The sequence below is a fragment of the Stigmatopora nigra genome, chromosome 16 (assembly GCF_051989575.1).
Source record: "Stigmatopora nigra isolate UIUO_SnigA chromosome 16, RoL_Snig_1.1, whole genome shotgun sequence".
In the NCBI taxonomy this organism is placed as follows: Eukaryota; Metazoa; Chordata; class Actinopteri; order Syngnathiformes; family Syngnathidae; genus Stigmatopora; species Stigmatopora nigra.
Window position 1 is genome coordinate 3,571,190 of NC_135523.1, and position 21,712 is coordinate 3,592,901.

The 21,712-nt window shown below is 39.1% G+C and overlaps 1 protein-coding gene across 1 annotated transcript; it reads left to right on the top strand.

The window, feature by feature from the left end:
• The first annotated feature begins 1,046 nt into the window (after positions 1-1,046).
• ube3c (ubiquitin protein ligase E3C) lies at positions 1,047-21,362 on the top strand. Its single transcript, XM_077736423.1, has 24 exons — positions 1,047-1,180; positions 1,648-1,758; positions 1,860-1,913; positions 1,997-2,071; positions 2,339-2,470; positions 2,556-2,671; positions 2,869-3,026; positions 3,191-3,344; positions 3,831-4,051; positions 4,130-4,281; positions 4,364-4,551; positions 8,144-8,230; positions 8,357-8,514; positions 9,150-9,376; positions 10,592-10,696; positions 10,935-11,022; positions 12,431-12,528; positions 12,605-12,737; positions 13,342-13,589; positions 16,594-16,806; positions 18,368-18,556; positions 18,641-18,707; positions 18,965-19,095; positions 20,359-21,362. The coding sequence occupies exons 2-24, from the start codon at positions 1,693-1,695 to the stop codon at positions 20,527-20,529; spliced, it is 3,231 nt and encodes a 1,076-aa protein (XP_077592549.1). The 5' UTR covers positions 1,047-1,180; positions 1,648-1,692; the 3' UTR covers positions 20,530-21,362.
• The last annotated feature ends 350 nt before the right edge of the window (positions 21,363-21,712 follow it).

Below are 21,712 nucleotides of genomic sequence, written 5' to 3' on the forward strand. Positions count from 1 at the left end.
ATGCAAATATAATGTAATGTAAGTAATATTTCAGTCTTCTTCAGATATAAAGACCAGTCATGTATTTATCATAGTACTATCTCTGTATATATCTCAAACGTCAATTTAAAAACACTTATCGTAACTGTAATGAAGGAAAATAACTATTTTTGACTTTAAAATGAGTCTTTTTCATATAATATGTGTATCTATTCCTATTTTTAGTTGTAAATCCTGCATACATTAGCATTATATTTTTCTATGATGATGTTTACTTAGATTTTATGACTATAGAGCTTACATTTGAAAATATCTTTCAAATAATTGTTTCCAATATGGCTTTGGATGATGATTGCGCGTACCATCTTGGTGATTTCATTTCATTAAAATGCTGCATGAATATTTCTATTAAGGTTGCAGTGAAATATGGAGCCATTTACAATTGGCTTTGACCAGATTTATGAGCCCCAATCCCCACCACCTCCTCCTTTTTTCATCACATCCAAGAAGAAGGAAAGAAGGGGTCGGTGGGGACCAAAACTTGTTGCCTTCCATGAAAACCCCTTAATGATTGGGTCAATTAACTGCAATACAAATCAACATGACAAATAGCCTAGTTATATCCTATTAATTGGGATGTGTTGATTATGAAAAGTCAATTATTGATGTGACCTTGATTGTCATCTTACCATTTCAAACCACAGACATAAAAAATGTGGATTTGTTTAAAATTATATTTCAATATAGTATTTATTTTTATAGGTTATCTTATTATATCAACCTTTTTATATGTTGTTCATTAGAGTCAGTGACGCATTCCCGTTCCCCCGGAAATTAGAGTGTTCCAATGTTTGGGTCTTGTGCAAAGGTAAAAAAAACAACTCTCGTTTAAATAGATGTAAAGCAAAGCTGTTCATAAAACATTATTTCTATATGATTGACTAAATAAGAAAGTATCACTGATTTTATGGTATATTTGAATAGATCAAAAAATTAGACGGATTCAAGAAGTTACCAAACGCAGCATGTGACGTTTTTAGTGGCGTCAATTTCAGCCAATTGGATTTGCGGATCTAACAGGAAAAGGAAGCAATCAAGGCTCCCCTTGTATTGACTTGCGAGTGCAGGGAAATAACACGCAACGATTCAACTGAAACAAATACCAAATAATCACAATCGCCACGCAGTTCACACATCTAAGGTAACCGATCCTCTTGCTATTACTATACCGGATTTGCACCCGATCAATTGGACTATAAAAGACCTCCAAATGTTGGATACCCCGCCGTGAACGTATACGAGTGTTAGCTCTTTGGCTACCCACTTAGCTCTGTCTCCTACATCAACAAAATAGTTCCACGCGCGTCTAGAAGATGGGAAATACCGCCGATCAACAATATTGAGTCTAATTTATTGATACGATCGATCAGAAAACGTAGATCGCCGTGATCGTAGCCCGCCTGCTGAGTCATTTGCTAACTAAGGATGCCGGGTAGCTCACCGGGTTGAGGCAAACCATAACAAATGTCACATTGCAATGCAATCCATTACAATTAAAGCAGTTGAGATTTAGACGATGCTCTATTTATCACAACTAAGTTGTTTGATTGTTCTCTCCTTACTTTGATCTCATATATACACCTTGATTTGACTTTTTTTTTTGTCCAGGGATAAGTGTCAATATCACCATCAGTCAATGGGAAAGAGGTAAAGATGTTCAGCTTCGAGGGCGATTTCAAGACGAGACCCAAGGTGTCACTCGGGGGAGCAAGTAAAAAGGTCAGATTTTCTTTTATTTTTATTATTTTGATCTAGAAGTACTTTCCAATATGATATACTGGAGCCTCAATCTATATACAACGTTATGTAATTCCTCCCAGGAAGCGAAAGCATCTCTGCTGCATCGCACACAAGAAGAAAGAAGAAAAAGAGAGGTATCATGTTCTTTTTTTTTTTTTTTTTTTTTTTGCATCTGGCACATTTCCTCCTCTTAATTGTGGTATTTTTCTTGTCCCAGGATGATAGGAAACGATTGAAGAATGCCATCATTATTCAGTCCTATGTCCGTGGGTACCAAGACTTGAAACGACAGGTAAGGTAGCAGTGAAACGGTCTCCCTCTGAACTATGGTACATTTTATAATTCTAAATTAAGTACATTTTTTCTGAGAAAAATAATCTATGATTTATTGCTTGTGGTGTCATTTCTGCAACCTCAAAATACTAACATTCATCTTTAATCTCCCATAATGAGAACTTTAATCCCATTGTTTTTTAGTTTTCTGCCCAAATTTACTCTTCATGTATGATGTCACTAATTGGGAGATGTTGTTTCTGATTTTTGGGTGATTTTTTTTCAGTATGCCATGCAGAGAGCTACTTTTGACGAGTGCGCCAGCCGAACACAGCACACTTTAGAAGCGCCCACGCTCAGCCTGTTGTGCAGGCAGCTTATCTTTTTCTACAGACAGAGCGTGGATGCTCATAGATTGGTGAGAAAACAGCTTTTATTACACTCCACACTCCTTGTCTTCTCTACTTCAATATTCTATTTGTGTTTGTCTTTTTATGGGGCAGATATGGCTGTGTCAGAACCTGGTGAAACACAACTGTCAGTTTGTCAAAATGCTGGTGGGGCCGTATAGACAGACGTGTATATTTCAGATTAAGAGACTACTCGGATTCTGCTGCAGGTATTTTCACTTTGCAATGATAAAGTGCTTTGGATTTTTAAAAATAGTCTAAAATACCCTGATTAATGCTGTCAATTCGATAACTTGAGGTGAAATAATAAAAATAAACCCACATTTAATAAATCTGGAATTTACTCTTGACTCCTGCTCATATGTGACCATAAAAATAGATGATGTCTTTGTTTTCTTTCCAATAGACTCTTAAAGAATTGCACCGATGACAGCTTAAATGTGGCCGTGCCCATGAGGATGTTGGAAGTCTTTTCTTCAGAGAAAATATACCTTCCCGTTATGGCTGACGTCAACGATGTGGCGCAAATAGTCGAGCAGATTTTGCACTATATGGTCCAGAAAGGTATGGACATTCTCTATTTGAAGGTCAACACTATGGTTATTGTCATATGTTATTTATAGGATTAGATGGACCATTAAACAGCCAATTCATGCCTGTTTTTTTTTTTGTTAGTATGTGATCAAGGCAAGTCTAGTTTAATTTTTTTATTGCATTTTTTATTTCAGGATACTACAGGTCGCTGTACAATCTGGTGAATCACCGCCTCCCTCCCAGTCTGGAGTACACCGACTCGCCTTCAAGTCCCCTGGCAAGCACACTATTGGATCACATCCTCAAACCTTTGCACTTTAGCTACTCCTCCTGCACAGCAGGCGCCAGGTACAACATACCCCCTTTTTTTTCTTCAAACTTTTGTATTGTCTCCTGAAGTCAACACTGCAGTCAATTTACAACAAGCTGTAAAATCCCCCCCACAACTCTAAAAGACACATTCGCTTCCCTCCGAGTTAAATACGTGAATGTTTGCCGCCAGTCGGAGACGAATTTGAGAGCAAACGTTAAGAGGGCTTCTTTTCTTCGAAGAAAAGCGAGGTGGGAGTGAGAAGGCCTTTGTGTATACACACATGTAGTCTGACAGCTCATTATGTGAGTGTGGGGACTTGACATAGGGGGGGTTTGTGCCAGATGTGAGCCATGCAAAGAAGCCCTGTTTGGGTAGATAATAGCCAAGTAGTCACTTAGCACAGTGATCAACATGCCTTACACATCATAAAGTCTGCACCTCATTGTAACTCTTAATTGCTTCTCTTTTTGACCCCTTCTAATTCAATTTAAACATTTATGTTCTCACCCTATCTCTTGCAGGCATTTTGTCTTTGCCGCCTTTACCGAGGAGTTTATTTCAGCGCCATTCACCGAGCAGATCTTTCACTTTTTCATCCCGGCCCTGTCGGACCCTCGTCTCGCCTTCCCTTTCGAGGGTTTCCTCAGCTCCCTCCAGGGCACCGTTACGACCTCCCCCGTCGCTCAGAGCAGGGCACCCTGGATATTTTACTTTGTACTCTCTGCGGGAGAGAACTGTTTAGGTGGGTAGTCAGTGTAACATCTATCTAGATTTAGCAATTGACTGTAAGGGCCTTCACATGATGTTATACTATCGGCAGGTTCACTATCTGAGGAAGGCCTGCTTCTGTATTTAAACGCCCTTCAGACACTGTTGCCTCTGCTGCCGGTGACTGAGAGCTGCAGCAGGCCAGAGGTGGGCAGTGACTCTGAGGATGAAGATGATGCCGATGTTCACCTACCGCCAATGAAGGTACCATATTCGTGCTATGATGCATTTATAGAGAACTGTCATTGATGTAACAGTTTTTTTTTTCTCTCCACTCATTGGTTAGGATGACAGTCGAATCTCCGTGCAGCTGATAACCGATGAATGTGTGCGTAAGATGGACACCAAGCTGCAGACTAACACGCTGCTCAACTTGGTGTGGAGGGACTCGGCCAGCGAAGAGGTTTTCACCATGATGGCGTCCATCTGTCATACGCTCATGGTGCAGCATCGTCTATTGGTTCCTAAAGTCAGGTGGGTTGCAATATTAACAAGGGGGGAAAATGTAGGTATTTTATATGGTAGGGTTTTCACAAATTATTTTGGATAGCATGTTTTTTTTTTTTTTAAAGTTTGTCTGTTTTCATCAATTAGAACAAGGGTGTCAGACTCAGGTTGGTTCGTGGGTGTATCATTTTAAATATAATATTTAGATTTTTTATAGATGGATTAAAATAACTGGATTAAAAACCCTGAACATTCAGTTTTTTTATAGATCTAAAACAATGTTTATTTTAGCTCTTTTTAAATATATTTTTAGATTTTACAAAATGATTTTTGAACTAAACACACAAAAAAGATTAAAAAGTTACAATTTTTGATTTAAAAGGGGGAAAATCAGGAAATATAATATACATCTATACTCTTCATTTTAATTTGATCCTAAAACAGAAAGTCGGCACTCATGATTTACTTTCCCCGGGCCACACAAAATGATGCTGTGGACCAGACGTCCAATCTTTTTTGGACTGTGGATAACTAGCTGTGATCATTCACTGTCATCCCCTCAAATGGATTGAACCCCTGTCATCGATTAATTCCAGTTTAAAAAAACCCTTAAATTATGAACCCTTAAATTATAAGTCCATTTATATTTACACAATTAGCCTCGCACGGCAGCCCCCCCCCCCCCCCCCATGAGAAAAAAAGAGCATCCCGACACATTTTCCGCACAGTAAGCAGCATGTAAATAAAGAGAAAGAAAGAAGAAAGAGGGCAGCCATCGGCAGTGCGCAGCCCGCCGGCATTTACAACCGTTGAGAGGAAGCAGAAGATGTCAGTGAAGCTGTCAGCTTTGGATGAGGGCAATTACCTCTTCTCGGGGGGCTGATTACATTAGGGCCAGGATGTCGGAGGTGCTGATTGCCTGCTCGTGTTTGAGCTTGCGTGCTTGGTCAACCTGCTCCAGTTAATCATTAGTAAAAGCCTCATGATTTGTATGTGTACGGCTTACTTCAACTCTGCTCACTTACCTCCAAGCAAGCGAAATTTGATGAGGGTATTGTGGAATTATATAAATACTTTTTTTTATGGCTGTGGAAGCAATCAGATGAGCCGATCAAGATAATGAAAAATGGCATCTGATATGTTATTCATTAACTTATGAGTGGCTATTGGTGGGAATAGACGTTTAATTTATATGCAATGCTAGAGAATGGGTTAATGGAGCACATCATGTTTTGGAAAAAGTATTAATTAAAAAAAAAGGAGTCATCAGGCATTTATGTCTTGAAGTTCAGCTTTATTAAACTAGCAAAAGTACAATGTACATAAAATGTTGTTATAATATGTATACTTTTTATGTTATATATCTTTATATATTTTTTCATTCAAAAGGTGATGGCACAGTAAAAATAGATTAATTGTATCAAATAAAAAGCGAAGAAAATGAGAAATTTCAAAAATATTATGCCAGTTTTAGCTTAAAAAATAATTTGAATTAAAATAAAGTACTTTCCATAAAGATTTCTTAAATTTTAATATCATTTTCCAAAGTGATGCAGTATTTCAATTTTTCTTATGAACTTTACTCCTTCATATTTCTATAAATTGTCAAACAGTAATACATTTTTTTAAATTTAACTTATCTGTAGTAGTTATTCAACATAATTACAACAATTTTCACATTGTCCAAATTCTCACGCGTGACCAACCTGATGTCTTATGTCTCCCTTTTTAAAATTTACAACAAGAACAAGACGGTTGACTCATAATTGTACATTTACCTCGCCAGGAGAATCCAAAGTGTGCTCTGTTAATGTCCTTAATTTTTTTATGGCGTCCCCTTCTTCCTTTCCGCCACTTTCCCCATAAATCCCGCCCTTCCAGTTCCATCATTATCGGATATCTGTACAAAATAATTAGCTCGCTGAAGAAGATTAATCACTACCGGAGTGGACGGGATAGCTTTACAAGAGGCTAAGGGGAGCAAATTGCATCCTTGTCTTGATTTACTGATCTTATCCGCTGAAGGAGGGGAAAAAAGGGAGCTTTCAGGGTTTTTCTTGCCAACCCTGTTTTTCACGAATATTCTCAAAGTCGAGACCTCTAATAGATTTGGAGCAATTTTATTTTTTAATGCCATTTTGATGGTTTGAATTGGCTATTAGCGACAAGCACTATTTCTGTGATTTTATTAAGGTTTGTATGCAGGAGTCAAAAATACAAACTTCCCTTTTTAGACCCTTGAAATGAAAATGATCTGGCTATGATTCATCGCAGATTTTTTTTTTCTTTCTACCCCTCCCAACCCAATTCGACTTTGTTTATTAGTGGTTCATTCCATGATTGAAAAGGGGGTTTTGGTGGGTTGTAAATCAGCTTGTCAACTGGCATTTTAGTGCTTTGTTTCCCATCTCAATCAAACACCCGGTGCCTTGTTATGAGTGTGCTGCAGCACTTTCCTTCCTAAGCTTTTCTCCAGAGCCTTATAGCGCTGACAGATGGAGTGTGGTAGGCCATGGACCATTTTTCAAGTCTTCCTTATCGAGTTTTAGGTCAGCTCCATTCGGGGGTCGCCACTTTTGGATTTTAGTAGCGTCTAATGACTTTTTTCCAACACAAAAATCATTTATTTTTCCCCAAAATTGACAGTGTATCAGTCAGTCTATGAATTTTGGTTATGTCAACTTTTTGGAGCATAACTAGATTTTATCGCCATCCATCTAGACTTCATTGCATAAGTTTAAAAAGAAAAAAAAACGGATAACAAATGTGCTACTGCACCTTATAATCAAATGTTTTGGAACATAACTAAATTTTATTGCCATCCATCTAGACTTCATTGCATGTTTAAAAAGAAAAAAACTGGTAACAAATGTCCTACTGCGCCTTATAATCAAATACATCAAGTATAGTCATATTTCTGAAAATAACCAAGTTCATTGAGGGTCTACTTTATAATCTGATGTGCGTTATAGTCAGAAAAAAACTCAAATTTGATGGAAGTGGTCATAAAACCAGTTACTTAGTATTAAACACCAGGCCTGCTGGCATACTTGGCACATTATTGTCACCTTCTCTTGTGAACAGCAATGCAATTCCGAAGCTTAGGCAAACACACACAAACCCTCGAACAAAGAGCCGCTTCGCACCTCGGCGCTACTAAAGACGAGGTATGCGAGGCCCACCTCGGCGTTATCACGTAATTCCCCGTGAGTGTGCAAGTAGGATTGTCACCGTGAGGTCACAGCGAGGACCCCACCTGCACCTCCCATTGTCCAGATCTCCCCCCCTTGGCCATTAAGTTAAATGGGGCTCCAGCAGGAAGCTGTTTATGACCCCCTTTCGTAGCAGCAACTAGTTTACTAATGGAAGGTGCCTCGCCTAAATAAAGCTTAATGGCTCATTTAATCTCCTTTTTGTAATAGGGGTGGCCAAGAAGATGCCATGTTGGTGAACAGTGCCATTTATTTCTCATGTGTGTCCTCTCTTGGTTAACAGGGAACACACATTGGCCAAAAGTGGTTTTACAGTTTTTGTCGCCAGGTTGTTAAAGCTCTGAATGATGAATGTTGACATTGAATGCAACCTCTCTTCCGTTCCCTCTTTTGTTGTTGTTGTGCAGACTTTTGTACAGTTTAGCCTTCAATGCACGTTTCCTGCGGCATCTGTGGCACCTGATCACCTCCATGACCACCAAGATGATCACAGGGTGAGCAATTGTTGATGAAATTCTTCTTGTTTGCTGTTATTGTGATATGTGATTTGTTAGCAGTGACATTTTTGCAAAATCTAACATTTTACTGACAAAACAAGCCATGCCCTCTTTGTTTTTCAGCTCCATGGTTTCTCTTCTCCAACTAATCTCCAGAGGCTCCCCCATGTCCTACGAAGACTCCAACCGCATCATTCCGCTCTTCTACCTCTTCAGCTCTCTTTTCAGCCACTCGCTTATCTCAGTGCACGATAGCGAGTTTTTTGGGCATGAATTGGAAGGTAGTAGTTTTGTCACTCACAATTACAATGCAAATAATAATGATAATAATCGGACATAGGCTTTGTCATCATTATTGAGTCGACAAAAGCCTAATTGTTATCATACCCAGCAGCAAAATTGGTAGTGCTTCTCCATAAAGTGCGCATTTCCAGCAAAAGGCCTGAATAAGTTACACAGAAGGGATTGTGTGTTGTGCTACCGCAAGTTTGATGGATGTGGGAAATAATGATGATGATTCAAGCCATTCTAACGTAAAAAAATGAACTTTTTCAGCCGCCCCACATTTTCCACCAGAAAAAGTCCTATTTTTCTTATAAGACAAATTAATGTGAACATTTTAAAAAATCCATTTAAAATTAATTATTTTTTCCTTTATTTTAAGTGCTCAGGTGTTTGCAACCACTATTTCAATTGACTATATTATCAATAGAGATTAATGTATTTTTTTCTTAAACTGAATTGATTGAACTGAATTAAAATTTTAGTTTTCAATTTATATGCCCAACTTGTTTGACAAAAATAGGTCTATTTTATAGCAACATAATGTCTCTAGCATTTGTTGAGAACCACTGATTTGGTATATTGTCAATTGCAATCGGTGTCCTCATAGATTTTGTGCACCTCCCTTGGACAGGCCAGACGCAGTCATCCATGATGCCTTTCACCCTGAAGGAGCTGGTGACTCTGTCCCGCTGTTTGAGGGACGCCTGTCTCGGCATCATCAATCTGGCTTACCCAGAAACCAAGACAGAGCACCGTGAAGAATACATGGCGGCCTTCCGCAGCGTCGGCGTCAAGACCAACACGGAGGTGCAGCTGCGCATTCAGGCTGAGCAGAAACGCTGGGTCCAACTATTTAAGGTCAGCACGTTATCATATGCAATCAAAACAAGAACAAAAAAGAACAGATTGTCTAAGAATAAAAGAGTGAGTTGCAGGTATGGTCATGAGAAAAATATCCAAGCAGTCAAGTGTAAATACTGCATAGTACTCTGGATAGGATTCTTAAGCGAAGCTGTTAGACAATAAAAACAAGCAGCATTAGATTTATTAAAACACACATTAGCATGAGTGGATTGCCTGTACGGCCTTCCATGCTTAGTGATTGACTTCTACTGTGGTGGAAATCAAGCATACTCCAATAAATGGGTAAATAGAAGGAGGAGCAGCTGTGGAGGTCGTCCGCTGGCTATTTACCTAAAGTAAATGAGACGGAAAATACATCTTTTTTTTTTTTTCCTACCTCGTCTGGCTGGAATTGCACGAAAAAGTGATTACGCGACCTTGCAGCTAACTACCGAGCTTGGAAAGTGACCGCTCTTTTACGCAAGGTGGGTGAATACCTGAGGAGCCAACAGGGTTGATTTTCATAAAAGATCCGCTCAAAGGCCTCTTGTCAGCGAAAACGACCCATTAAAGAAGTGGGGAGCAGGGAAAGTGCATTTTCCAAATTGAGCGCTGGGATTTACAGTCGCTTTAACGCCGCATGACCCCTACCACGATAATGTTTGCTTCGTGTCATCAGCCGTCCCTCCCCATCTTTTATCGGCCCCATTGTCGAGCTATCTATTTAATTGAAAGAAGCTAATTGAATGAAAATGATCAACTAAGCTTGTATTAATATTCCTAATGGAACTTTCTTCTTGGCCATGTTTGGAGAACCATGTCACGCCGGAGTTTGGGAAAGGCCCATTAAGACTCGCACTTAACCCGATGGGCTAATTAAGGAATGCTTATTCATTCTGGGAGTCAGGGGCTAGGCACGCTTCGAACCCATCGCCATTCTCCATTTACAGCGTTTTGCACTCGACATTATTGCACGACGTCGCGGGATTGATTGGCGTTCTATGAAAATGACGTGCTTTAGGGGAGAACTCTTCGATTTTGACCATTCGGCCAAAGCGTTATATGGAAATTGTCCTTTCGTTACTGTTATGGTGGGACGCAAGAACTCATTTAAAAAAGGTCTTTGTGCATGGAGGTTAAATGATGGCTCTTCCACCAAAATGTTCAGGAATAATAAATTATGTTGTTATCTTCAATGCAATGTCAGTTTTTTTTTTTTTTGCCCACTAGGTCATCACGAACTTGGTGAAGATGTTGAAAGCTCGTGACATCCGGCGACCCTTCTGCCCGTCGGGTCACTGGCTGTCTCAGGAGGTCAACATTCGAGCCGATAAGGTAATGTTTGCGACTTGAAAAGTAATTTTATACATCAACTGGAAAACATGAGAGTTTATTGTTGAAATCAGCTCTCAAAATTATATTCAAGAGAGTTTAATATCTAAACATCTACTGTTGAAACCAGCTCTCAAAATTCTATTCATCTGGGCTACTAAATGTCCGGGCGACCAAACATCCGGGCTACCAAATGTCCGGGAGACCAACCGTCCGGTCACCTGCTTGTTTCTTTGTTTAGGTTACTCAGCTCTACGTGCCGTCTGCCCGACATGTGTGGAGAACACGAAGGATGGGTCGCATTGGACCCCTTCAGTCAACACTAGATGGTAATTTAAATTTTTTTGGGGGGGGTCTGTGATTTTTTAAACTATCTTTAAAAAAGTGTTATTCAGAATAATCATTAGGGAAGTGCTTTGTTAAACCAAGACATTTAAAAAAGGTTTTTGCACGTTAATATTCTTGCTTTACCCCTAAAAAAAGTAAAAAAGGCTCAAACTGAATGGCAGAATGGAGGAAATCGACACTGCAATAGAGCCTGCAAAAATATTTAGTCGACTTGACATCAGTCATTATTTATTTATGCATAAGTATTATTGCCTTCTAAAGGCCTGGGATGAAGCAGAAAAAAAATTATGACTCGTTTTCCTGCTGACTAACCCGTCATCTGTAATAATATTTGAATTATTGTAATGCATCATGTAGTGAGGCCTTTTTAAAAGCCAGGAAAGGCACTTGTGTGCGTGAATGCACGGCGTGAAAACAAGCAGATAACAATGTGTGTATGAGCTGCCTTAATGTCACTCCCAGGCTGTACGGCCTCCATTCAATTAGCCTGAAAGTACCTGCTGAACTCGGCCACATCGCCCGCTGCTGTTTGCTCTTTCCTTTTCTCATTTCCTTAAATGGACGTCACCCCCCCCTGCCACTCGTCATCCTCCCCCCTAGCTGATGAACGAGCGACGTATTGAGCACCCTGACGGAGGCCATATTTCTCCTTAAAGATGGAAACTTGATGGCAAAATGCAGATCAGACTGACTAATTGAGTGGAATAATTGAGCTGGAGTGGAGGCTAAGTGAGGAGTTTTGCTATTGTGGCACTTTTTTTTTTTACCCCCTTCCTATTTGGGCGTAGCATTCTAAATCTGGAGTTTAATAGAAAACAAACATCAACTTAATGGATATGTGCTCGTTAGAAGGGTGGACGGCTCGATTTACTGCACGGGTGGGCAACCTGCAGCACTTGGACTGGGTTTTTTTCCTGGAATAATACACTTTATATCAGACTCGGGTTGGTTTCATGTGGGCTTGGCCATTTTAGATATAAAATTTCAATTTTTTTTATAAATTGATTAAAATAACTGGATTAAAAGCCCTGAATAATCATTTTTTTTATCAATCGAAAACTGTCTATTTTACCTTTTTTAAAAATATATTTCTAGATTTTACAAATGATTTTTGAACTAAAAAAACAGAAAAAATGGATAAAAAATACAATTATTGATTTAAAAGGGGGAAAATCAGGAAATTTAATATACATCTATACTCTTCATTCTTTTTTGCCTTTTCTGGTTGGTGCAAAAAATAGTTGAAAAATAGTAATGATTTTATGAAGTTAAGTAAACTTGACTTAATTTAGACTATTTGTAAAAACTCCATAGTAAAAAGTTGATTTAGTGGTTTTAAATGGGAGAAGCATTCCGGTTTTTATTTGTGGGTCTTACTTTTTTTTGCAGTGGGCTCAGAGCCCCCTCAGCTGTCCGTATCAGAGGAGAGACATCTAGCCATCCTCACTGAGCTCCCTTTTGTGGTTCCCTTCGAGGAGCGTGTTAAGGTAACACACTGAAAATTTGAAATACATCCTTAAATCTACCTCTATTCCTCTTAATTTACTAATATGGTTGTGTTAGATCTTCCAAAGGTTAATCTATGCCGACAAGCGGGATGTGCAGGGGGACGGACCCTTCTCCAATGGCATTGTCGTCACCATCCGACGTAACTACATCTACGAAGACGCCTATGACAAACTCTCCCCAGAAAACGGTATGGCCACGTCCATGTGATCTTTACATTATTATTTATTTAATTTTTTTGCAAAACGCTTAGGAAAAGGTGAAAATTCTTGGCAAGACAGTGCAAGCGTGGAGCTGTAAACATTCATGTTCTGTTTAAATCTCTTCTTCAGCCCTATAAAATCTTTATATGAAGGATCAAGGTAAAAATCAAGGTTAGCTTACTATATCCTTCCACTTCGAATTGGATTCCAAGCACTGGGGCTCGCATAATCGTGCTTCCGATTATTCTAATGGAAGGCATAAAAGACCGAATCAATTATTTTAAGTCACCTCTTTTGTGTTTTGAATTGAAAAGGCCACCCGGGGGGCGGGGGCCCACTCTGATTAAAAAGAGTAGTAGGCTGAAGACATGATCTATATCATTTATGTGTCTGTAAGTTATAGCTTCCCGATTTTACCGACATGCATTAATTATTCTGAAAGATGACCTTATATGGAAGTTGATTAGAATATTCTGGTGGTCAAGATAGTGTTTTGGCACTGAAAGGGTTTGTACTATTTTTAAAAAAAATTGTATATTTTACTGTAATGATGGATTTTTGTTGTAAAATGTATATGTTTTCATTTATTAGAGCCAGACTTAAAGAAAAGGATTCGTGTACACCTACTGAACGCCCACGGTTTGGACGAGGCGGGCATTGATGGTGGCGGCATTTTCCGTGAGTTCCTCAATGAGCTCCTGAAGTCCGGCTTCAACCCCAACCAGGGGGTCTTCAAGACCACCAATGAGGGCCTCTTGTACCCTAACCCGGCTGCTGAGACGCTGGTGGGGGAATCTTTTGCACGCCACTACTACTTCCTCGGCAGGATCCTTGGGAAGGTGAGATTTCAAAATTTCTTTGGATTTACGACTTTTACAAGGTTTTCGATATGAATATATATACATATATTCATATCGAAAACCTTGTAAAAGTCGTAAAGCCAGGATTTTTAAAATCAACCTTAAACGCTGGCCACCTCATAGTTATGGTTTAATAAAATAGTCACATTTAAAAAAAAAAAAAAATAGAAACCACAATTATTCTATATTTTAACTAGTTTTTTTTTAATAGTTACATGCAATAGCTTCATCTAAGAAGGATGATGATATAAATCATTGGTAAGGCTGCCTTTACCGTTATTTCCAGAAATTGCAGTATTTGGAGAAGTTTCCGTAATTCAAAGTTAAATCAACTCAATGTTTTCCCCCCCAACATTTTTCCTGACCCAAATGGGCTGATGAAGATAGCTTCAAATGAAGCGCTATCATCTGTAGTCTAGATAAATGACCTTCTGACAAGCGGCCGCTTCGCATTAGAGCTTCCATTAGTAGATGATTCCATCCTCTTGTTTGTGTAGTCATCACCATTCGTTTGGCCCTAAATCAGTGCATCCGTGCACACTGCACATAAATAAGCATGCGCTAATAGCAATTTGATCTGTTTTATAATCACAATCGTCCAGGATTCTGCTCTATGTTGAACTTTTGCTTCTCTTTTTGGAAGTAAAAGGTAAAAATGGTCATATTAGTTATCCATAAACCATGTAAAGTTATCCAATCCAATTAGGAGTTGATTATCCATTTTGGTGAAGATAAAAAGCACTTATCATTTTGTGTATTCTCTCCAACAACAACCTATACTTCAACACTAATGAGAGTTTGACTTTCAATTAACCCCACTACAAGTTCCTCCCTCTCGCCGTAAAAGTAGACGTCTGAGCGACCATTTTGATCGGCCTGGGCGTTATTTGTTTAGTGGCCGGGATAAAAGGCAAAGCCTTTATAAAGATTGAGATTGCATCACCAGCACGGCTTAAAGGACACGGGAGATTAATATAGTTAATTAATGTCGGAGGCGTGCCATTGTTACTGGGGGGTGATGCATTACAGGCAAGAGTGGCTTGTCGGCTGGGGGTACTCACCCAAATGGGATTGAGCATAAGAAGCAGCGGCTGCCCGTCATTCTTCTTCCTCACTTGTCCACCCGGGTGACAGGTAAGAAAGATTTAAGGCCTAAACATGGAAACAGGTTATAGTGAACCATTGGGAAGTTCTCGACCAATGAGGCTTAACCTTTGTGGTTGTCAGCGCCATCTTGCGGGTTACGAATTATAATCCCTGAATATTCAGTGTTTTATAGATTTAACATTGTTTATTTGAGCTTTTTTAAATATATTTTTAGGTTTTATAAAATGATTTTTGAACTAAAAACAAAAAAATATTAAAAGAATACTATTATTGATTTAAAAGGGGGAAAATCAGGAAATTTTATATACATATATATTCTTCATTTCAATTCAACCTAAAAGAGAAAGTCAGCACTCATTATTTACTTTCTAGGACCGCATAAAATGATGTGGTGGGCCATATTTGGCCCCCGGGCCGCCACTTTGACACATGATGCCTACTTAAACCAACAAAGTCCAGTGCTGTGTATGTGGTGTAACATCCCAAACACACTTACTCTTATTTAAGTGTACTTTTTCAAAATATTCCTTTCCCCCAGTTTTAAACCTCTTATCCAGTACAGTAAACCTATATATAAACCTTTTCCCAATGAGCTTCTTCACCCTCACATTTTCAACTCCCTAACTATGAAGGTGACAGCCTCTACCCCCCCCCCCCCCCCTTTTTGATGGATGGTGATGCCTTTTAAAGGCATTATAATTTTATTGATGGCTAACGTTGTAAATTAAGGGATTTATTTGGCAGGCAACAGAATGCACCTGCAATGTTGTTGGCATTTATTCCACCTGATGGCGCCTCGATCTGCTTTAATTGCACTGCCACTGCACTCACTTATATTAAAACGCCTGAGGGCCATAATAATTAATTCTTAACGTCCTCGAGTCATTTTGGCACAATTTCTGGCAATAAACACTCGTAAATAAAGTAAGTGGCATTGACAAAAAACAAGACGCCAGCCCCCCAATGCCCCCTACCACCACCACCGCCATGTTCTTTCCCGTCCTCTTCCCGGCAAGCACGTTATTGATAGGTTTCAAGGGGCCACACTGGACATATGGTCCCCAACGAGTACTGGCCACCATCAAAATACTAAGTGGATTATTTTGCATATAAAACAGACAATGTTTGAAGTTGTGCAATTAACCCGTGTTTAGAAAATAGCCATGATTTACGACTAGGTGCGTGTGTGTTTAAGATGCATGCATTATGGAAATACTCTAGATTTATAATCCATTTAGCTGATGTGGTCAGGTTTTTAGCGCTATCATTTATAAAGAGACGCATATTTTAGTTCGTCCAATGGCTTCCCTTTTGGGACTATTCTAGTACATTAGCTTTGGGGTTTTATGAGTCACCTGCCTGCCATTGCTTCTTAATGGCGTCTTAGGTCAAGGTGAAAAGTGGCATTTATAAAAGTTTGAGATGGGTAAAGAGGATGGATTGTGTTTTGCTCTCAGTCTCGTTGTTGTTTGAGCAGATTTATGACTTTTTTGCTGAAAAAGTAAATAGGATTTGACAGTATTAGGTTTTTCTATAGACCAAAATTTTAAGGTTGATCGCTCAGGGTAGACTTGATTTGAGGATTCAGAATGCTCAAGTAGTAATAATAATAATTATAATTATTATTGACTGGACAATAAGTCATTACACAGAAGGGATTGTATCGTGCTACCGCAAGTTTAGAGTCCTGTTGGATGTGGGAAATATAATATATAGTAGCGGGTGGCCAACTACTGCCAGGTTCTAAAAAAAATATTAAAAACAGTAAAGGTAAAAAAACATTTAATCCAATATGTACATAAATCTATTTTTTAAACACATGAAATTTGAAATGTACATTTTCCTGACCCCAAATGTATTATGTTTTTTTTCACAGGCTCTCTATGAAAACATGCTGGTGGAGTTGCCTTTTGCCAGTTTCTTCCTGTCCAAACTACTGGGCACCAGCGCCGATGTGGACATCCACCACCTTGCCTCACTAGACCCAGAAATGTACCGGAACCTCCTCTTCCTCAAGAGCTACGAGGGTGACGTGGAGGAGCTTGGCCTCAACTTCACGGTGGTCAACAACGATTTGGGAGAAGCTCAGGTCAGTTTTTATTCACAATTTGTCACTTTTTCAGCATCCGTGGTAAGAAAACACCACTCAACACAACCGGCATCTTTTAGGCACGTCTCGAGCTATAACTGTTTGCTCAGGGCTTTAACGCGTCTTATTAGTTCTCGTCAAACAGCACCTGAAAATGGCCGAGTTGCATTGCAGTCTTGGCAAACACGATGGGTTAATTTGCGGGAGATTAGGCACACACCTATGAGTAGCCTGCCCTCTATTTGCTCCCCAACGAAAGATAGCGAATGGCTAGATAAGCGCAGCGATTGTGATACATTAGCACATAATCACACTCTGTACCGTGCAGAAGACTAAAAAATTGGAGCAACAACTTTCATTCCATTGCAATCTGACTCACCCTTCTTAAGAAGCTTATCACTATCCGTTTTTTTTTTTTTTGTTGGCCCACGTCAGTAAGGTCTGATTCAATTCCAGTTTAACGTCTTACTGTTGAGTAAATAAGCTGTCCAGTATGTCTCGGTTATAAGAGAAATGGGAAAATGTTAGTCTTGAGCTTTAATCTTACTTTCCAAATGGCCATGTCAAGTTTTTATGTATACATTTAAGCCTGGAATTTATCATGGGACAACAGATGAGGTTTAAGTGGTACTTTTAGTCTAAAAAGATTACAAGATGTTAAGAGAGAAGAAAAAACAGATTTATATAGTCTCATATTTGACAAATCCAATGTAAATCACCTTTAGCAATCCACACACTCTTTTAGAATGTTATTTCCGTGTGATGAAAATCAATCTCATCCTTAAAAAAAGTGGTTATTTTACTACATCTCCTTAACATTTTTAATGTTGAGGTCCCAAATTGTTGAGCTATTCAACAAAAAAAAAACATTTCCTCTATTTTTGGTACATTTTTATGGCCATCCCCTGACCTAAACCCCTATTTATAACATTTTTTCATCATAGGCTCCCACTGACAAAAATCATTGCTCCCATTTCTCTGTAAAAACCTTGAGTTCAGACAAGATGCCCATATTTTTTTCGCAGAACTGACCGCCACATAATGTACCCATGCAAAGTAGCGTTTAAACCTGCACCAATTACAATTGATGTCAAAATTGACAAACGTGATACGGTATTAACGACGAATAACTCCCGTAAAGCACACCATGAGCTGTCCGCCCGTCCATGTCCTCTCACAGACATTATGATGTCATCATAAACCCGCCTTTATGAACCGCCATGAGCACATTTTATCAAGCGCTAACTGCTCTAAAGCTAATGAAAAGAGAACCCGGGGCCAAATTGTATTGGAGCAGATGTTCATTGGACGCGCTATATTTAGCGGTGCACTTAACCACGGGCACAAGTCGGGGAGGGGAGTTGCACCTTTAATCAGAGTGCTGTGGGATAACATTTTAATTACCTCGCTTTGATTGAGTTCAATCCACCTCACACAATTACAATAAGCTTTGACTTTTTGCAGTTTGGTTTTCAATTGTTCGTTGTAAGATGGTGTTTTGAGGAGTAAGTCACCTGTGGGCTTTCATGATTCTAATGTTATTTTTTATTTTTTTGCTCAGGTAGTGGAACTGAAGCAAGGCGGAAAGGATATACCCGTCACCACGGCGAACCGGATCGCGTACATCCATTTGGTGGCCGATTACAGACTCAACAAACAGATCCGACCGCACTGCCTGGCTTTTAGGCAGGGGATTGCCAATGTGGTTAACCTGGAGTGGCTGCGTATGTTTGACCAGCAAGAGATTCAGGTGACTGGTGGCTGAAAGGATGATTCATGTCAATACTGCAATGCTGAAAAGCATATTTAAAATTGTGTTTTTCTTTTTTAACAGGTGCTAATTTCTGGTGCTCATGTTCCAATTTGTCTTGATGACCTGAAGAAGTTCACTAACTACTCTGGTAAGATTTCTAAAATGGCAAGCTATGATGTCAGGGGTTTTTTAACTATAAAAAGTAATAATTTCACATTTTCTTTTATTTTATTTTTATTCTCCAAGTTAATCATCTGGTTACTAAATTTGGTGTTGTTTCTGAAAATCTTGTCTAACACTTGATAATGTTTTGACAGTTTGTATGTATATATTTGAAGGTAAGGAAAATTGTATTAAAATGTATTCAGTTGAATTTATAGTTGTTTTTTTTAATGGACTTGGCAGGTGGTTACACCGCCACGCATCCCGTCATCCAGATCTTCTGGGAGGTGGTAGAAGGCTTCACAGACGAGGAAAAACGCAAGCTGCTCAAGTTCGTCACCAGTTGCTCTAGACCTCCTCTTCTCGGCTTCAAGGTTTGATCTTTTTATGTGCATCGTTATTAAAATTGTGAAATTTATTTTTATGCGACCGTAAATACAACAGAAAATAATATATAATTAGTTGTATTTTTTTAAGCAGTTACCAATTAGTTATACACTTATCAACTCTCGTTCATGACCCTGCTCTGCTTGGTCTAGACAAATATTATCATTTTCTTCTCAAGTCGGTAGCCAGTTCAACTTTTGAACTTTTTTGTGACAATATTTCCATTGTGGCTGAGTCATGGCGGCTAAGGAAAAAGGGGGAAAAAACGGTATCTTTAAAAATTGCAATGCTATCATCGTACTAAACCATACTACCGTATTTTCACGACTATAATGCGCACTTACGTCTTATTTACCTATTTACTTAATTACTTAATTAATTACCAATATTTTAAAAAATATAATTTTATGGTCATATTGGTTAGATTTTTTAAAAAATGTATTCAAAATTATAAAATGTCAAACTCACTTACGTCAAAAGCTCACTAAAATGGATAAAACTAGCCTTAAACTACTCGTTGATACTTGATGGGTTTTGGAATCAAATCCTGGTGCTGTACTTAAGCACTTTACAAGTCAACATTACTAATTGGGGCCTTTTGGGAAGTATCAAAGATGTCCATTGGGATTGTATCTTTTTATTAGTGTCATTAGCTTGGCTAAAACATTATGGTTGTCCTGCAGTAGAACGAAGGACCCAAACTCCCTTCTGTTACCTCCTGTCGCCTCCTCCTTTTTTTAATCCATTTGACTTTGGCCTGCACGCGTGGGCGGTCCTCTCTCTCTCTGGGCGTTAATTTGTGGATGACGGGGGCGGGCCCCCTGACCCGGACCCCTGGCTGGAGCCGGCTCCGCCTTAATTAGCTGTCGTGAAAGGAGCCTGGGATTCATTAGCAAAGATATAGGTGCTGTCAGGGAGAGCCATTTAAAAAAGATGATGGAAATGGCACTTTTTTTTCCCTTTCCCGCACCTCACGAACTCGCCGGCGTAACGAGCGCTTCTCAATAAGCAACGATAGTTTAATACGGTAATTGTGGGGAAAATGGGGTCGTGGCAAAGCCATTGGATGATAGGGTATTTGCTGACTTGAAAAAGCGGGAAGGGAATCATAGACGACGGTGATGGAAAGGTTCAATGTCACTGAAAATGTCGAATAGACGTCATGAAATGAGAATTCCCTGCTGGGTTAAAGTGCAAGCACTTTTTTTTTTAAATAAATGTATCCTTGTGGTGTATGGGGTGGATTCTAGGAGCTGTACCCGGCGTTCTGCGTTCACAATGGCGGTACCGACTTAGACCGGCTACCCACGGCCAGCACGTGTATGAACCTGCTCAAGCTGCCTGAGTTCTACAGTCAACATCAGATGAGGAACAAGCTACTCTATGCCATCGAGTCGTCGTCTGGATTCGAGCTGAGTTGAGGTTATGTCGGACAAAACCGGGGAAAGGAGTGCACTGAATTGGGCTGGGCTCGTTGTGCATGATTATGTGCGGGTTAGAATCCTATTTAGACCATCGTGGTAAAGAAGTGGGTAGCTGGTTTGGTAAAAAAAAAAAGGATTTGGGAGAATTTTAGTTCATTTAAATTTAGATGGTCATGAAATTTAAATGACATTTAAACCCCGGAATGCAATTTTTGCAACATACAAGTTTTACGCAAGTGGCAATGCAGGATTTTCTTATTGAGAAAGAAGTTAAGAAAGACAAGTTTAGTACGTTTTAATGAGAAACACTAGCAGGATATTATTATATAGCAATCAAATGTTAAGATGAACCAATGACTCTTGTATTGGGGTTCTAAAAAGTTTTTTTAAAGTAGTTTTGGCACACAATGGAACATAGCCATTGGTGTGTTATTGTTTTTTTTTTATTTTATATATATTTTTTGTCCTCATCCCCCACCAAAGACGATGTGTTATATCGATAAAAGGCAATACAAGAATAGAGAGACTTTGAATTGCTTGCCAGAGTGGCGTTTATTTTACGATTTATACAAATATTCCTATAGCGTCATAACCATGAAGAGGCCCTTTTTTCCAGGTTTTTTTTGTTCAGACGGATTTGTGAATTTATTCAACTAGATGATGAATTTGTGAATATGTACATGTTCTCTTGTATGATTCGTTATTTCTTCAGTATTTGTACAGGTTTCCTTTCCTGTGTGTGAGAAAGAGAGAGCGATTGTTTCACGTGAGTACAAATGTTAGTTTGAACAAGAGTGAATGGAAATGAATAAATCTCAGTCTTTTTCAGATTGCTCTTCTTCGTTGTTTAAGGTAATCTTGGAGATATAACGCAAAGGAGAGAGGAGGGAGAGAAAAAAAAGGATTTGTCCTGGCTTTTAATGGCCTATGACATATAATTAAAGTAACATCCAGTTAAGAAACACTGAGCAGAACTATTCTGGCCTTGAGATGCATTACCGGGTTGGGCGCAAATTAAGCTTGTGTGCGTTTGTCATAAATCCATACGCACAGTCATCCATCGCTTTTTTGGACCCAAGCCATCTCCTTTGCAACATCTCATATCTCAGAAGCCCCCCAAACCTTTACCGCCTCCGACTCAAAGTAGTAATTGGGTCTTAAAAAAGACGACTTGTCATTG